Source organism: Leucopleurus acutus, assembly GCF_964270905.1.
Source record: "Leucopleurus acutus genome assembly, chromosome: 16".
In the NCBI taxonomy this organism is placed as follows: domain Eukaryota; kingdom Metazoa; phylum Chordata; class Mammalia; order Artiodactyla; family Delphinidae; genus Leucopleurus; species Leucopleurus acutus.
Genome location: NC_139158.1, coordinates 59,859,822 through 59,877,231, shown reverse-complemented (window position 1 = coordinate 59,877,231; position 17,410 = coordinate 59,859,822). Strand labels below are relative to the sequence as shown.

Here is a 17,410-nt window from a genome sequence, read left to right as displayed (position 1 = left end):
TGACTTCTCCCCTCATCATGAAGCCACCTCCCACCTTAGACAGTCAGGGCTCAAAGCCAAGTTTGCCCAACACCCATCCATGGCTGATGAGGACAGCAGAGAACCCGGAATTCCCCAAGACATGGGGAACAGGATGGGCAGCCTTTCAGACAGCTCTCGACCCGCGGGCAGGCCAAGAAACTCATCCTCCAAGGGCAGCAGTTTCCAAACTTCTGTATTTTTAGCAGCAGAAGCCATCCTTCAAACAAAACCTTATGCAAAACCTCAAGCTACAAAACAGATCGGGGGCAGCTCTCCCAAGCGAAGCCTGGGCCAGGCCCCAAGCTCCCCCTCCAGCACCCGGGACTCCTTCCACGGGGCCCTATGTGGAGCTCAGTCCAAAACCCCAGACTCGGAGGCCTTGTAGCCCTGAAGCTGAAGCAGCCAGATAGGGTGGGCTCTTACTTAAGACCCCTGGAGGGTGCGGCTGGTCTCCGAGACCTGGACGACTTCGTTCTCCACCAGGGCCTGGCTCCCATCCCCACTGAGCTGTCTCATGCGCAGGTTAATGGAGCCGTAGGTCTTCCTGGAGCCCCTGCCAGGGACGAAGTTCGGCCGGCGGTACAGCTCTCCCTTGCACAGGGAGACCATCAGCAGCACGGACAAGAGCATGCCGCCCACTGTGAGCAGCCCCAGGCCTGCAATGATGCACTTGTCCAGGTGTGAGCCCAGGCGCGCATAGTACATTTCTAGTCGTTCCATCTCCCGTGCTGACACTGTGTCCGGGTTGACACGGGCCTCTCGGGGGATGGTGTACGCAGTCACCACCAGGAGGATCCCGCTCACCAGGAAAACCAGAGCGGAAACGAAGCCGTAATCCACCGGGCGGCTCACAGGCTCCAGGCCTGGCCCCTCTTCTGAACGCAGGGACAGGTCGTCCCTCTGGGATCGGGGCCATGAGAGGACGCCCTCAGGGGGGCTGGGGGAGCTGCCCAGTCTGGCATCCCTAGGGTTCTGGAAATGAGTCTCGTGCTCCTCCGCAAAGAAGCAGGCATTCTCCACACCCTCCCTGCGTGGGGCCGCTGGACCCAGAGGAGCTGGTCTCCTTGGGGCCTGGGGACCATTGCTCAGTGTCTTCAGTTCCAGACCAGGGGGAGATGCCATTGGGAAGGCGGGCCCCAGCTCATCCCTTGGCCGCTGGGCAGCTAGAAGAGAAAACAGAAAGTCAGTGGAATTTAGCGAACCTCTACTGAGAGCCTGCTGGTGCCAGACATCACAGAAGGCCCCGAGAGATGTGAAGGTGAGTCAGGCCGAGTTTCCACCGGGGAGGAGGGGGAGCCCGCCAGCCAGAGGGGGAGGCAGGGGATAAGATAATGACAGAGCAGTGAGACCCAATCCGCGCTAGGATCCTGCTTCACGACTGGCGGGCATGTGGCTTTGGGCAATCCCCGTATTGTCTCTGGGCCTGTTTCCCTCTATATTAAACGACAGTAATACTACCACTCCGTATTTAACAGGGCTGATATAGGGATTGAATTAATCCATATAAAGTGCTCAGAATAGTAAGGACTCAGTAAGTATCAGCAATGAGCTATTATGGTGGAGGGAATTTAAATACAGTAGATAGGTTCTAATCCCAGCGTCACCACTTGAGCTTTGGCAAGTGAGGTGACCTTTCCAGACTCAATTTTCTCATCTGTTAAATGTGAATAAGCCAAATGTCTCCCTCATAGGGATGATGTGAGGATTTCATAAAATAAGGCATTTAAGGCCCCTGCCAGTTCAATTAATGGACGCTGTTGTGATGAAGTGAGAATGACTGGGGGCAGGGGAAGGGGTAGAGATGAAGGTGGTCGTAAGAACAAAAGGAGAAAGTTAGGGAAGCTTCTAGGAGTTGGTGGCATTTGAGCCAAGCCTCGGAGGATGAGTGGGAAATCCCCCAGCACTGAGAGGGGACAAGGGCATTCTGGAGAGGGAGAAGGGGTGCCTTGAGGTCAGCTGGGACCAGCTCGCTAGGGACTCTGAAAACCAGGCCAAGGAGCCAGGGAGGCGAGGCGTTGGGGATGGGAGGGCTAACATCGCCTAGGTTTTGGAAAGCTCTCTCTGGCTGCTGCATGGAGGACAGACAGGATGGGGAAGGAGGAGAGTGGAGGCCAGGGGTCCAGGGAGGAACCCACTGTGGTCAGGGGAGACATGGAAGCTGAGAGGGCAAAGAGAAAGGAGCATATGTGAGAGCCATGACTGAGGTCAAGGCCAAATGCCTTTATGTAAATAGAAGATGGGAGGACCTGGATGCAGACCACAGAAGGGGAGCTGGGAGAGGAGCGGGTAAGGGGGTACACTTTGCTCAAAGAGGAGACACCCTACCCAAGTACCTGAATACACACCCACACAGACAGACAGCACATGTGCCAAAGGATACCAGCTTACAGCCCATGGGCCATATTTGGCTCATAGAAGTTTTGCTTTTTTTTGTTTCTGGTCTGTTCATCTGGTTTTTGGTGAAGCAGTTGCCAATATATAAAAAGCAAAAGATTTTACACTTTATTTTTTAATTTATTTTTTTAAATAGATCTTTATTGGAGTATAATTGCTTTACTATACTGTGTTAGTTTCTGTTGCACAACAAAGCGAATCAGCCATATGCCTACCCATGCCCCACATCCCCTCCGTCTTGAGCCTCCCTCCCATCCTCCCTATGCTACCCCTCTAGGTCATCGCAAAGCACCGAACTCATCTCCCTGTGCTATGCTGCTGCTTCCCACCAGCCAACTATTTTACATTTAGTGTATGTATGTCGATGCTACTCTCACTTCGCCCCAGCTTCGCCCTCCCACCCCATGTCCTCAAGTCCATTCTCTATGTCTACCTCTTTATTCCTGCCCTGCAACCAGGTTCATCAGTACCCCCCCTTTTTTTTTTTTATAAATTTATTTATTTTTGGCTGCATTGAGACTTCACTGCTGTGTGTGGGCTTTCTCTAGTTGCAGTGAGCAGGGGCTACTCTTTGTTGTGGCGCGCGGGCTGCTCATTGCGGTGGCGTCTCTTGTTGCAGAGCACGGGCTCTAGAGTACAGGCTCAGTAGTTGTGGCGCACGGGCTTAGTTGCTCCGCGGCATGTGGGATCTTCCTGGACCAGGGCTCGAACCCGTGTCCCCTGCATTGGCAGGCGGATTCTTAACCACTGCGCCACCAGGACAGCCCACCACCCTTTTTCTTTTTTTAGATTCCATACATATGCGTTAGCATACAGTATTTGTTTTTCTCTTTCTGATTTACTTCCCTCTGTATGACAGACTTTAGGTCCATGCACCTCACTACAAATAACTCAATTTCATTTCTTTTTATGGCTGAGTAATATTCCATTGTATATATGTGCCACATCTTTATCTATTCATCTGTCAATGGACATTTAGGTTGGTCCCATGTCCTGGCTATTGTAAATAGTGCTGCAGTGAACATTTTACACTTCAAACCTTGGATGCCTGGCTTCTCTTGCAAAAGGAAAGAATCTCACCACCCTAGCCCCCATTCCCTCACAGCCACACTCAGCTGGAGCTGATGATGGAGTCCTCCCTCAGGCAGATCTGGTGCTCCCCTGACAGGCCCCAACTGGCATGTAGAACTCCTGATCCCACAGCAGAACTACCCCATTTCCCCTGCACACTGATGTACTGTGGGTACATACACCACAGACCCAAGTCCCCACACTGCACAGAGACACCCAGGTGCAGAGCGGCTCGTATGCCCTAGTGTGTCTACACACACGTACACAGGATTCTAGACCTTTCTCTGTATTCGTGTGCCTGAATTTATTCTCCAGTTCTCTGTGCTTCAGTGTGTGTGTGTGTGTGTGTGTGTGTGTGTGTGAGAGAGAGAGAAAGAGAGAGAGAGAGAGAGAGAGAGAGAGAGAGAGGATATAAGCAAATGAATGAAGTGAAAATGAATGGAATGAATGAAATTTAAAGAGCCTCAGGGCAGGAAGGCTCGATCTTTCTGATCTTCCTTCCAACATGGGCCTGCATCAGACGCCTCCTCTTAGCACACACAGGGCCTTTCATGTGAGTACAAAGCCTGTTTCCACTTACAACCCATCTCTATGACCATGTCCCTTTTTCCTGAGTTCCAATTTAATAAATGTTTACTGAGCACCTACACTCCCTGCTGGGCCCTACTGCGGGCACTTCGCTCAGGAGTATTGTGTAGAACCCCCACGAGCCCCACGAGCAGTTATTACTATCTGCATTTTACAAAATGTGGCCAAGATCCCATGGCATGCATGTGGGGGCCAGGAGTTGAAAGCAGGTTCCCCAAGAATTGTTATCACTTTAAAGCCTGCAGACCCACACACTCTTGTACCAGTGGCATCATTCCGCCCTCCTTCCCTGGTCTTCCAGGCCTCATTTGTAGATTCTCTACTTTATCCGACTGTTTAACATCAACCACGAGCAGTTTGAGGGCAGGGATATGTCTGGGTCCGCAGCCCCCTGCACAGGGCTTGGAACACAGCCAGCCCTCAGGAATGGTTTGGCAACCTGCCCAGGCAGACAATCCTTCCCACACACAGGGTGGCGAGTGCCTACTCAGGGCCAGGCTCTGCCCAGACTGCTCCCACTTTCCAGTAAACCAAGAGGAGAGGTGTGTTCATTGGCTTTTTTTACTTTTGGCACCAAAAGCATTTTCCTGAGTGCCCAGCCAGTGACAGGGACTGGCAGTGACCACTCCTGCCCAGTTGGTGTCCAGATGTGGTCCCCCACCCATGTCTTAAGCATCCTCCACAGAACTCAGCCCCTGGAGTGGCCCAGGAACCCCCTTCCCAGACCAACACATTGATGCTTCCATATCCCAGAAAAAACCCAGGACACCCAAATTCTTGGAGCAGGGCTCTTTCACTTGGCAGGAACCCAAAACTTTTTCCTTAGGATGCCAGCAGAGTTAGGAAGAGGGTGGAGGAAAAGGAGGTTCCCTCTTACCTAGAGTTGCTATGTATCTGACACACAGGTTCAGAGATGCCCACCACTTACAAGGACATGCCCAGTAAATTATCCAAAACATAAGCAGAAACAGACAAGCTGACAATGATGCTGGTGTCCACTGCTCACACCCCACAACTGTACCAGTAACACTCCAGTTTCATATGCAGTCCAACAGGACCTGAAAAGCACACCCCAGTTCCACACTCATACCCCCAGGGGCCTTTTCCACATGCAACATTCACAGACATGGGAAGCCACGCAGTGTGAGCCACAGATCCATAGACCACATTGGTACCCACACCCCAGCAAGGGACAGAGCTGGTTACACACACACACACACACACACACACACACACACACACAGAGTTTACTACCCTCAGGACTGCTAAGACCCACCAAGATCCCCCCAGGCCCAGCACCCCACCCACTGGTGTGCACTAACACGCGGGGAGACAGACGCACAGCGGGAGTGGGTAAGCTTCACAAAACCCAATCGATAGACACACGCACGAGTTGTACACAAAGCCTCGGGCGCTCAGATATGTCCACGCTGTTGTACCCAAAGTTCTGCGCAGAAAGCCCCAGCACCCCGACTGCCCGCCGCACCCGCGCGCCCGCCAGCCCGCAGCTCACACCCCCTGCTCCTGCCCTTGACCACAAACGCCACTGGGCCGGGCCAGGCCGGACTGGGAAGAGCGGCGCCGGTTGCCAGGCGGCCAGGCGACCCACGAAGGCCAGGATCTGCGAGGACAGGCGTGCGCCCGGGTCCCCTCGCCTCTTGTCCTTCGGCCGGGCCGCGAGGTCAGGCTAGCTCTCCTTGGCCGCCCCTCCCCGCCTCGGGCCCTCGGTCTCCCGCCGCCCCTCGCAGTCCCCTTTTCGCGTGCGTACCTGTGCCGGGCCTCCCTCACTGCCTCCCCACGCGGGAGGCGAGGGCGCCGGGCAACGGCGAGGGCGCGTCCTCCCAGTGCGCCTCCCCGAAGCCGGTGCCCGCCCGCCGGTGTCTGTGCTGCGGCGCAGCCCGGGAGAAAGCGGGCCCGGCCGCCGCCTCCTCCTCGCCCTCCCCGGCTCCCGCCCCCTTCCCGGCCGGGCCCGGCCCGGAGACGCTGCCGCGGCGCACTTACCTGCTCGCTCCGCGCGGGGCTGTACCGAGGCGGCCACGGCCTCTGAGGGCTCCGGGTAGGGAGGACGGGGAAGGGGCGGGAGCCGGGGATCGCCGAGCGCAGCGGATCGGGCTCCGCCCGCGGCCGGCGAGGGCGCCGGGAGAGTTAGCGCGGGGAGGCACTGGGAGGAGGGTAACGGACTAGGGTGAGAGTGGGGGGACACGGATCCATCCTCCTGCCCTCCCCACCCCTTGGGGCAGATCTGTTTCGCCAGCACCTGGGCTTAGGGAACTGGAGCCTTCATCTCGTGGTGCCTGGGCGCAGCGGCGAGGCGCGGGGGTGAGTGCTGAAAGAGACCCCTCCCTCGGCCGCCGGCCTCGCCCCTCGGCTGGGGAGCCCCTACTGCGCCAAGCCCCCACTCTTCCTCCTCTCCTCACCCCCTCACACACACACAGCCCTCAGGTAAGACCCAGGGTCCTCTCCGAGGTCCTTAGGTCGGGATAGTCTTCTCTGGCGTTTGTGGCTCCGTGGCTCAAGGGCGCCACCTGAAGGCTGAAAAGAAGCCTCTGAAGACCACCCCTCACCCCCAAACACACACACACACACACACACACACACACACACACACACACACACGCGCGCGCGCGCACTCCTCCTTTTCCCCTGCTCTTCTTTTTTTGTGGGACACTGAGGTACACAGCCCAAGACGGGTGTTATCTTGGAGGATTACCAATGGCCACACACACCTTCTTCCTCCAAGGCCCAGCTGTAGTGCCCCCTCCCCTGGGAAGCAAAGCTCGCTGCCCCACACCCTCCCTCGCCCCAGGGGCCCCTACAGCTGTGCTCTTTGCCTGCGTTATTGTCCTTATTTCTGAGAGTTGTGATTTTCAGTGAGTGCCAGCATCCCTCATCAGACTGGCACCTCCTGGAGAACAGGGCCCCTGTCTGATCCCCCCAGAGCCCAGCGGTGGGTTTGGGTGAGCAGGTGGTGAGTAGGGCAGATTCCACTATTTCTCTCCGTTAAAGGGCTCAGATTAAGGTGAATCAGTGAGATGCCTAGAGCACAAAAGTTAAGGAGACTCTCCCTCTTTGGGGGCCCAGGTGAAGCCCAGAGAGGAGGTCCGTGTGAAGATCATGGGGTTTCCGGAAGTCTCCGTGGCCAGCTCACTCTCGTGGCCTCTGGTAAGTCCTCCCGCCTCTCTGAGCCTCAGTGTTCGCCTCTGCCAATGGAATCATGAAAATGCAGACTCCAGGAGCTTTGGAAGGGTCAGCAGAGGTCAGCCATCTGGAAGGACAGGCAGATGGGGATGCCCTGTCCTGGCTCCTCAGCCACCTCATGTGAAAACCTGACATGTCCTGCTCCAAAGGCCTGTGCTATCCTTGACAAGCAGGACAGTGGAGGCCACCCTGGAGGCCAGGTGCCCAGGCCTTTGAGACCAGTGTGACAGAGACCTGGGCAGGACCTCCGGGGATGGGAGGGCTTCAGTCTCTTCCTGCCTTCCAGAAGCCTATTGTTAGGGACCTCAAAAGGAGCTGGCTGTGGCACCAGACTCCCGAGAGAATCCCAGCTCCACCATTCATGGCTGTGTGGCCTTGTCCCCTCTCAGAGCTCAGTTTCCTCATCTGTTTAATGGATTTAGTAAGGGTTATCGGGATTAGATGAGATACTCCCTGTAAAGCGTGCACAGTTCCCTCCCTCAGCCCTGCCTCAGAGCCTTTGCCTTTGCTGTTCCTTCTGCCTGGGACACTCTTCTTCCTGAGACCCCCAGAGCTCGCCCTCACTTCCTTCACGTCTTTGCTCAAATGTCACCTTCTCAGAGACACCTTCCTACATCATCCTTTTAAAACTAGCAGTGCACCAGCACCCTTTACTCCTTAACTCTGAATTTTTCTCCATAGCATTTATCAACTCCTGACAGTTGCTTATTTCTTTCTTTATTATCACGACCACTAAAATATGTGTCAAGAGGCAGAAGCTTTGCCTGTTTCCCTCCCTCCTGTATCCCCAGACACTAGAAAAGGAGCCAACACATAGGAGGCCCTTGATAAATATTTATTGAATAAAGAATGGAGAAAATGAGCAAATATTTATTGAGCTCCTATTATATACTGATTAATTAGGTAGACTTCATCCCTACCCTCTAGAAGTTTGTATTCCAGTGGGAGAAAAGGATAAGTAAATGTAACACTGCCACAGAGCAAAGGTACATAGTGCTGTTCAAGCTTTCAGCAAGGTGCTGACCTAGTCTGGGGGATGGGGATGGCTCCTGGCTCCACTGCAGAAGTGAGGACTGAGCCGAGATTGAAAGGATGAATAGGAGGCAACTAGGTAAAGACAGCAGGAAGAGAGGCCCAGCAGAGGGACTGGCATGGGCAAGGGCCCTGGGGTAGAAGAGAGTATGGTGAGTGTGAGGCTTGACGGAGACCAGGGTGGTTGCCCTGAAGGGCTCAATAAGGAACGTTGGAGATGAGGCTGGACTGTCAGTGAGCCAGGTCACTGAGAATCCTTGTAAGCCGAGCAGTTGGTTCTTTATCCCCAGAGCAGTGGGGAGTCATTGACCAGTGTGAGTAAAGAGTTAACAAACTTTTCCTCTTCTGCATGAGAATTTGACCTTTGGTTAACTGTCTAGCTCTGTTTCCTTGGAAACAGATAAACATATATCACTCTGTTACTAGGCAACATTGCTATGATAAAAATGACCCCAAGGAGGAGCCTGGAATGATCCATGTGGTAATGGATTAGAATTGGAGATATCAGTATGAACTCATGTTTAACATAATATTGATGCAGATGAGTACGTATTTATGATACATGTGATAGATAACTATAAATGTATATATACACAAGTCAGTATACACTATATTTCCTTTCTCCGTCAGCTGAGAGAACCTAGCTGCATGACACTGCATAGCAACAAGCGCACCTGGTTCCCATATCTTGGTTTCTAATACCACTCTCCAATAAAAGGAACCAGGGAGAAATGGCTGATGCTAGGACTGGAGCAGGAAATGTACAAGACAAGCCTGGAGCATCTGATAGTGCCAGAAAGTAAGGAAGGAACAAACCACACGCACACACACACACACGCACGCACACACACACAATGATGGGGGTATGTCAAAGGACATAGGGGCTGACTAAAAGAGCTCCTAAGAGCCAAAGTTAGAAAAATTTGATCAAAAAAATAAATATTGGATTGTAACCTAAAATATGATAAATGAAAAAATGGGGGAAAAAGAGAAATCTCTGATGCTGAATTCCAAATATTCCATCCTCAAGGAAGCAACATAACGCCCCAATTCTTTTTTTTTTTAGACTCCTGTGTAGAGATTTTTTATACAATTTTTAAATGTTACATTCCATTTACAGTTATTACAAAATATTGGCTATATTCCCCCGGGTTGTACAATACATTCTTGTAGCCTATCTTACACACAATAGTTTGTACCTCCCACCCCTCCACCTCTGTATCGTCCCTCCCCTCTCCCCACTGGTAACCACTAGTTTATTCTCTATTATTTGTGCATAACTCCCCAATTCTTAAGTATGGGCGGAGCATAGTGCCTTTCAGAGAGTACAGTATGGAAGTGGGGGTGGAGATAATTTTATAGTGGAGAAACTGACAAACCTGATTACCTCAGCCAGGGGATCAAAGTCAACATCAGCAGTCCAATTATGTTAATAGTATGTATCCTTGATATGGTGTGATGGGACTGGCACTTTACCTCTGTGATCTCTCTCACAAAACCCATAACCCCAGTCTAACCAGGAGATAAACATCACACAAATCCCAGCTGAGGGACATTTTACAAAATACCTGACCTCAGAACTGTCGAAACAAGGAAAGTCTGAGAAAGTGTCACAGCCAAGAGGAGCCTTAAAGATGCATGACGGCTAAATGTACTGTGGTGTCCCGGATGAGATCCTGGAATAGGAAAAAAGGACATTAGGTAAATACTAAGGAAATCTGAACAAAGTGTGGACTTTAGCTAATAATAATGGATCAATATTGGTTCATTAATTATAACAAATTTATCATACTAATATAAGGTGTTAATAATAGAAGAAATTGGGTATGGGAACTCTTTGTGCTATCTTCCCAATTTTTCTGTAAATCTAAAAACTGTTCTAAAAACTAAAGGGTTTTTTTTTTTTCTTAAAGACCCCTGATTGGTAAATTGCATCTGGGATGAGAGGAACTATAAATACCTGGTGGGAAATCATATTTTGGGCTTCATGAGCATGGTGACTCCTGTAATTGGGCAGGTGCAAAGGTATTGGCTCCCAGGGGACATGAAGCTTTTAAGCCACGATGACTCCTGCACCCACCAGATGGGGATTCATCTCCTTGAACCTGTGCTGTACTGCTCTGGTACACATGCAGCAAGGACTCCCCCGCTGAGAGGGAGAGTTGAGTGCTGGTGCTGACATTGAGTGCCATTCTAGCAAGCTGAGGTTCCTGTCTTACATCCATCAGAGTATGTCAATGCCAAGTATGGCTTGTGGTCACATGTTGAGTCTGAGTGTGTAGTTGAACCTAAGAAGACTCCTTGTGGACATTGCAGTGGGTGATAAGCAGGAGAATGACGTGATCAGATTTGCATTTTGCAAACCTTCTCCCTCTGGCTGCTCCCAGGTGCGAGGGGACAAGAGAGAAAGCAGAGACCATCAGGAGGTTATTGTGGTCATGTTGGCATGTGATAAGTCCTCAATCAATTCACTGCAGTTATGTGTCTATGAGACGTGTGGGTCTGTGAGAGAATGTTCTTGTAGAATATTAGAATATCACTTAATCCAGAATTTTCCAAAGGGTATTGTACATGACATGATTTCTTGGTGTTATATAGATAAATGTGTTTGGTTATCTATGGCTGCACCCCAAAATTTATCAGCTTAAAAGAAAATTATTTATTTGCTCAGTTTTGCAGTTTGGGCTGGATTTGGTGGGGACAGCTCAATTCTTCTCTACATGGTGTCAGCTAGGGTGATACAAACAGCTGGGAACTGGCTGTGGGTTCTCCTATTATCTACCACACTCTCCAGGTGGCTAGCATGGGCTTCCTTATACAATGGTGGTCTCAAGGTAGTCAGAGTTTTTATGGCACTCAACTTTCCCAGAGTACAAAAGCAGAAGCTGTTGGAAGTTCCTAAAGCTGAGGGAACAGTCACAATGTCACTTCTGCTGCATTCTATTGCTTTAGTGAATGTCACAGGCCAGCCCAGAGTCAAGGGGAGGGGTCTACATAAGTGTATGAATACTGAGAGGCATGGATCACTGGAGGCAGTAACAGTCTCCCACCATCTATCCTGTATCTGTATACACACACCCCCATATGTATATGTATTCATTTTAATGGCTAGGTATTTATTTTATTCTAATGTGTTTTAGAAAAATAGATAACTAGCTCAGGAAACTAGAGATATCATGGATAATATTGCTTAGAATGAGGACAGAAAAATATATGAGTCTATATGAAGTTGGAGCAACATATTCTGCTGGTTTCCCCCACTATACACTCTCCTTTTCTTCCACTGGGATAGACTTGTTGACCGATAGCTAGCACAGTGCAATCAGAATAAGGATTCCATTTCCCAGCCTCCCTTGCAGTTATGTATGAACAAGTAGGCAATGAGCCATTATTCATCATCAGAGGAGAAGGTGTGGGCAAAATGTATTAAGTGTTCTTAAAGGAAGGGGATATGCCCTCCTTCTCCCCTTTTGTCATTCCTGCTGCCAGGATGCAGACCTGATGGCTGGAGCTGGAGCAGTAGTCTTGGACCACGAGCTGGAAGCATGTTAGGATGGGGGAGCAAAAAAATTGAAGGAATCTAGATCCCAGATGACCATGGAAACACCAGCCTGGGATAGTTTCCCACACTTTTTTTTTTTTTTGGCGGTACGCGGGCCTCTCACTGCTGCGGCCTCTCCCGTTGCGGAGCACAGGCTCTGGACGCGCAGGCTCAGCGGCCATGGCTCACGGCCCCAGCCCCTCCGCGGCATGTGGGATCCTCCCGGACCGGGGCACGAACCCATGTCCCCTGCATCGGCAGGTGGACCCCCAACCACCGCGCCACCAGGGAAGCCCTTCCCACACTTTTATTTGTTAGAGAAATAAACTCTTGTATAAGCTACTATTACCTGGAATTTTCTGTCACTCAGAAGAGTTTTCCTATCTAATATGATCGGTTTAAAGACAAATACAAGTAAGTCAAAGCAGAGGTGGTAGGCAAAACCGAGAAGGAGGTATGTGAGTAGCTGAAGTTTGAAAAATACAGATCCAATCTGACCTCCTGTGTTCCAGGTGAGAAAACTCTGAATACAGCCTTCAGTGTGTCCGAAAGGGTCATATGAAAGAATAACCCAGGCAAACTTAAAGTTTCACTAGGGGAAGAAAGGGGGAGAAAGGAAAAGTATTACTGGAGGAGGGAATAACTCTTAACAGGCTCAAGGATGAAGTAATAGTAATGAATTACTTGTGTGTTTATTTTAATTGACAAACACTTATGTAGCCCTCTCCAAATGCCAGGCAATATTCTAAGTGCTGTACAAACATTAACTCACTTAATTATCGTAACCACCTGTCATGCAGGTGCTATGATTATCTCCATTTTAAGATGAGGAAGTGGAGGCAAGAGTGGTTAATAACTTGCCCAAGGTCACATAGCTGGTTTACGACATTTCTGGGATTCAAATCCAGACCCCAACTAAGTGCTGATAGCCACTATGCTGAGTTCCATCATAATTTTCAAAGCATGTGCAAAATTCCTGAGCTGTTAATGTTATTCTCCCCACTCCCCCCAACTTTTTTTTTTTTTTTGGCCGAGCCACAAGGCTTGCAGGATCTTAGTTCCCCAACCAGGGATTGAACCCAGGCCACCGCAGTGAAAGCGCCGAGTCTTAACCACTGGACCGCCAGGGAATTCCTAATCCCCTTTCTTACATTTAGGAAAATTGAATGCCAAAGAGAGGAGATTGCTCTATAGCCACACTGAGGGGTAGTAGAAGTACAACCAGAACCAAGGGCCTGGACTTCCAGATGGATTGGGGAACCTCAGATAGACCTAAAGTCCCAGGGCTGATTGGCCGCATGCCTACTCTCCCTACCCCATTCAGTTTTATCTCCCACTCATTCACCTGGCAAGGGAATTGGGACTCACATCAACTGGGCAGCTTGCCTCAGAGTCACACCCAAGGCTAGTTGCGGCCAAGAAACACTTTTCCCACAGTTCCACTCTGCTTCCAGAGTCTCCACCACCTCGTCAGGGTCAGAGGCTGTGCTTCCCTAACATAAGGACATAGGGTTGTGTACTGGGTACCTGGGCATGGGACAGGTGTGTATAGGATACACGTACACAGGGTGCCTGTGTACAGAGCAGAAGGGCTAGAATACCCGTATACAGGACACTCATGCACAGAAGAGGTGCACGGGACTCATGTGTACAGGGCACACAGGGATAGGATGTGTCATAGGTCGAGTTCCCCCAGAAGCAAACCCGAGACAAGAATTTGAGGGCAAGTGGTTTATCTGGGAGGTGGTTCCAGGAAGCACTGCAGAGGAGTGGGGAAGTTCGACACGGAATGGAAGGGAAGGCTTCCGATGTACCAGTGGGCAAGCCCATGGCTGCTGCAGGCAACTGGGACTCAGTCCTGCTGGACTGAGTATTGTCCCATCAGAGAGCTGAGGGAAGGGAGGTATTTATCTACCAACTCCTTTTTGCCAGCACGTCCAGCCTTTCCTCTGCACAGGTCAAGCACGTTCCTTAAGCAGAGAGTCAGATGTACTTTGCAGTAGGAAGCCCTGGGTACATATGGAGAAGGGGAATGTCAGGGAGATGTGGGTGGAGCTCTGGAAGCATTTGCTACAGGACACAGAGGTGCAGGGCATGTTCAGGACCCATGAGTACACAGATAAAGAGCACAGGCAGAAGACAAATGATCAGATTACCAGCCTTGCTGTCTGGGGTGAAGCGAGGGCCTGCTGGGAGGGGGGAAATAGCACAGAAGAAGAGGCAGTGTTGGGACCCCCAAGTCAACTGGTCCTCCATCCGTGTGCTCCAGCTGGCTGCTGTGATGGCACGAGCTTGCGTGGTAAGAAAGGTGGGCTTAAGGGCTCTCACAATGTGGAAGCTTCTCTCTGCTAAACTTCCACCTTATTTGTATTTTACAAAGTGGGGATGAGGGCGAAGATGCCCAGGATAAAAGAGGGACCACCCTCAAGGCTGGGTAGGGCCCTAGATTAGGAGTCAGACACGGAGGCAGAGCTCAGTGAGATCACTGAGCCCACCTGCTACATCCAAGAGATGGAAGTAACTCTGCCCATGTGTCTCAGGGCAGGTCACCTACTACTCCTACACCTTGGGTTCCCTGTCTGTCCAGTGAGCATCACGGAAGTCCTCTCCCTGCTATGGACTTCACAGTGCTGTTGTGAGGAGCAGATCAGGTCACAAACAAGAAGACACTTGGAAGAGAATAAAATATATAGTGGGGGGATTATGGAAGGGCCTGAGTGGGGGCAGTCAAGGAACCTGGCTTCTCCCTCTAGCTCTGCTGCTATAGTTTTAGGATATTCATTTGACTCCTGTAATAAAGAGGCCCAAAATGATAGTGCCTGTAATAAAACAGAATTCATTTCTCTTTCGTGTAAAAGCACACACAGCAGTTAAGGCTGATACGGTGGCTTCACAAGTCGCAGGAGACCTCAGTTCTTTCTATCTTGTTGCTCTGCCATCCTCCACCTGGTGGCCCAAGATGGCTGCTCCACCTCCAGCCCTTATGAGTATATTCCAGTCAACAGAAGGAGAAGCAGGGGGAGGGGCAGGAATCCTCCTCCCTCCTTTTAAAGGCACAGCCCAGAAATTGCACACATCACATCCATTCATATCCCACTGACCAGGATTTAATCATCTGACCACACTTCCCTGCCGGGGAGTCTAGGGATAGTCTTTTGCCATGTGTGAATGGGAGAAGGGATATTGAGGAACAACCTGCAATTTTTGCCACAGCTGCTGACTTGTTTGGGCAACTCACATCACCATCTGAGCCATGGTTTCTTCATTTGCAAATTTATTCATTCATCCATGCATTCATATATTCATCCATTCATATATATATTCCAGGTTTGTGATATAAAGTACGATTTTTGAACCACTTGATGGCTAACGAATTCTCCTACTAGCTGGACCATAAGCCCTGTGAGGTCAGGTGTGAGGTCTTTTTACTCAGCGCCATACCTCTGGCATCCAGGGCAGAGTCTCGTCTGGCACGTGGAGGCCATATGACCAGCTGCCCATGGATGACGCATGGATGGCCATTCTGGCTTTGATAATTGGTGAGGACATTTTTCCTCGCTGAGGAGTTTAAGTTCTTTCCTTTCCTAGGCCTCCTGGTTCCACCCCCCCTTCTCCCCATGTGCCAAGACTTTCCAAGCCTATGAAATAAAACGTTCTCTGAGCCAGGATCGTGAGAGTAGGATTAAAAATAAATGAAAGTGTGTCAAAACAAGTTAACCACAAGAAATGTCTTCCCAGGATAATTCAGTGTTGGCACTGGAGGCCAAGGACAGAGCATCAGACTCTAATAGCCAAGCACTCCTATCAACACCACTCCTGTGTCGGGCAGAGAACCTGCTGGGCTGCCCAGGATGGCAGCAGATGGCCTAGCCTGAGCCCCCGCTTGACCCTCCACCCCTGCAAGACAACAGGCAAGACCCTCCCACACAGGTCAGGGAGAACAGGTTCTAATTCCAACCCTGTTGCTTACCTGCTGGGGTGATCCTAGGAAAATCTATGCCTTTGAGCCTCAGTTTCCTCACCTGTAAAAAAGGGTTAATAATAGGCTCTTCATCAGCTATAACATGCAGATAACAACGGTGCCTACCTCGTAGGCAGACGTTCCCAAATGTTCTCAGTTCATGGCATCCTTATCATCTCTGTAATTTTTTCACAGTGCACCAGGCCCGAAGAAATGTCTAACAGTTGTTTGTTAAATTAGGTTCAAACAACTTAATCGTAGTTTGTACAGTATTCAACAGATATTATTGTATTTCCCTCAAATTTTAAAAATATTTTGCAGTGCCCCTGTGAGTTTTCTGAAGTGCCTCTGGGTGCCTTGGCGCTCAGTTTGGGAACCGCAGTCACAAGGTTTTGAGGATGAGATGAGGTTGTGTTGTCAAGGGCTTATCACGATGTCTGGTCTGGAGTCAGAGAGCAGTAAATGTTAATTGTCCTAGATCATCCTCCAGTCTCTCTAGTCCTTTCTGTGTCTCCTGCCGCTGCCACCCAGCAACTCTTCCTGACTCCGGCTCCTGCCATCTCATGGTTTCTGCTTGCCGCCTTCCGTCTGGACCCCTCGGGGCCTGTGGCCCTGCTTCTGAACTAACTTCCTTCTTGTATAGAATCGCCAGCCCCCCTTCTTCATTCCTCCCTAACTCCACACGTGGCACAATCTCTTCATAGGTGGAGTATACATTCTGGCCTCTTAATTTGGGGCTTGGCTGTGTGACTCACTTTGCTTACATGGCAAAAGTGACAGCTTGGGGCTTCCCTGGTGGCGCAGTGGTTGAGAGTCCGCCTGCTGATGCAGGGGACACGGGTTCGTGCCCCGGTCCGGGAGGATCCCACATGCCGCGGAGGGGCTGGGCCCGTGAGCCATGGCCCCTGAGCCTGCGCATCCGGAGCCTGTGCTCCGCAACGGGAGAGGCCACAGCAGTGAGAGGCCCGCGTACCGCAAAAAAAAAAAAAAAAAAAAAAAAAAGTGACAGCTTGATTGTTCTGAGCCTAAGTCTCAAGGCCTCACATGGTTCCACTTGCTCTCTATCCTCTGCCGTTGCCAAGAGAAGAACTTGCCCCAGTAGCCCAGTGATTCTAGGAGGAGGACAAGAGACCCATGGCGAAGGCTCAAATCTGCAGACCTGAAGACCGATGCAGACCACCTTAGCCAAACCACAAACTCAAGAGCAAAAATAAACAGTTGTTGTCTGAAGGTATGGAGTTTTGGAGAGTTTCATCACACAGTAGTCTTGTGACAATCCAACCCCTCTGACTGTGGCAAATTCAAATTCTCTGAGAGAAGGTCTGATTGGATCATTTGCTCACCACCCAGAACATAGCTGCTTTCACACCATCACCCACGAGCCGAGGGTCTCCCTCCTGTCCAGTCTGCAGGTGGCTGCCTTGGGCTGGGACACCCATTTCTGATCCAAGCAGTTGTCCCATAATTACATGGTCAAGTGACACAAAGCCTGGTGACCTGCCTGGAAGCAATCATTTCTGGCCCCTGTGTTCAGAAGGGGTGTGAGTGTGGTAAGCAGGAGATTCTTGGATCCTCTTTGGTTCTAAAGAGTAACAGCTAAACTA

General features: G+C 50.6%; 1 protein-coding gene across 1 annotated transcript; it reads right to left on the bottom strand.

The window, feature by feature from the left end:
• Nucleotides 1-444: 444 nt before the first annotated feature.
• On the bottom strand, nt 445-7,392 carry TMEM74B (transmembrane protein 74B; the record flags this gene model as incomplete). Its single annotated transcript, XM_082856751.1, has 2 exons — nt 445-1,184; nt 7,251-7,392. The coding sequence occupies 2 exons, from the start codon at nt 7,390-7,392 to the stop codon at nt 445-447; spliced, it is 882 nt and encodes a 293-aa protein (XP_082712877.1).
• Between the last annotated feature and the right edge of the window lie 10,018 nt (nt 7,393-17,410).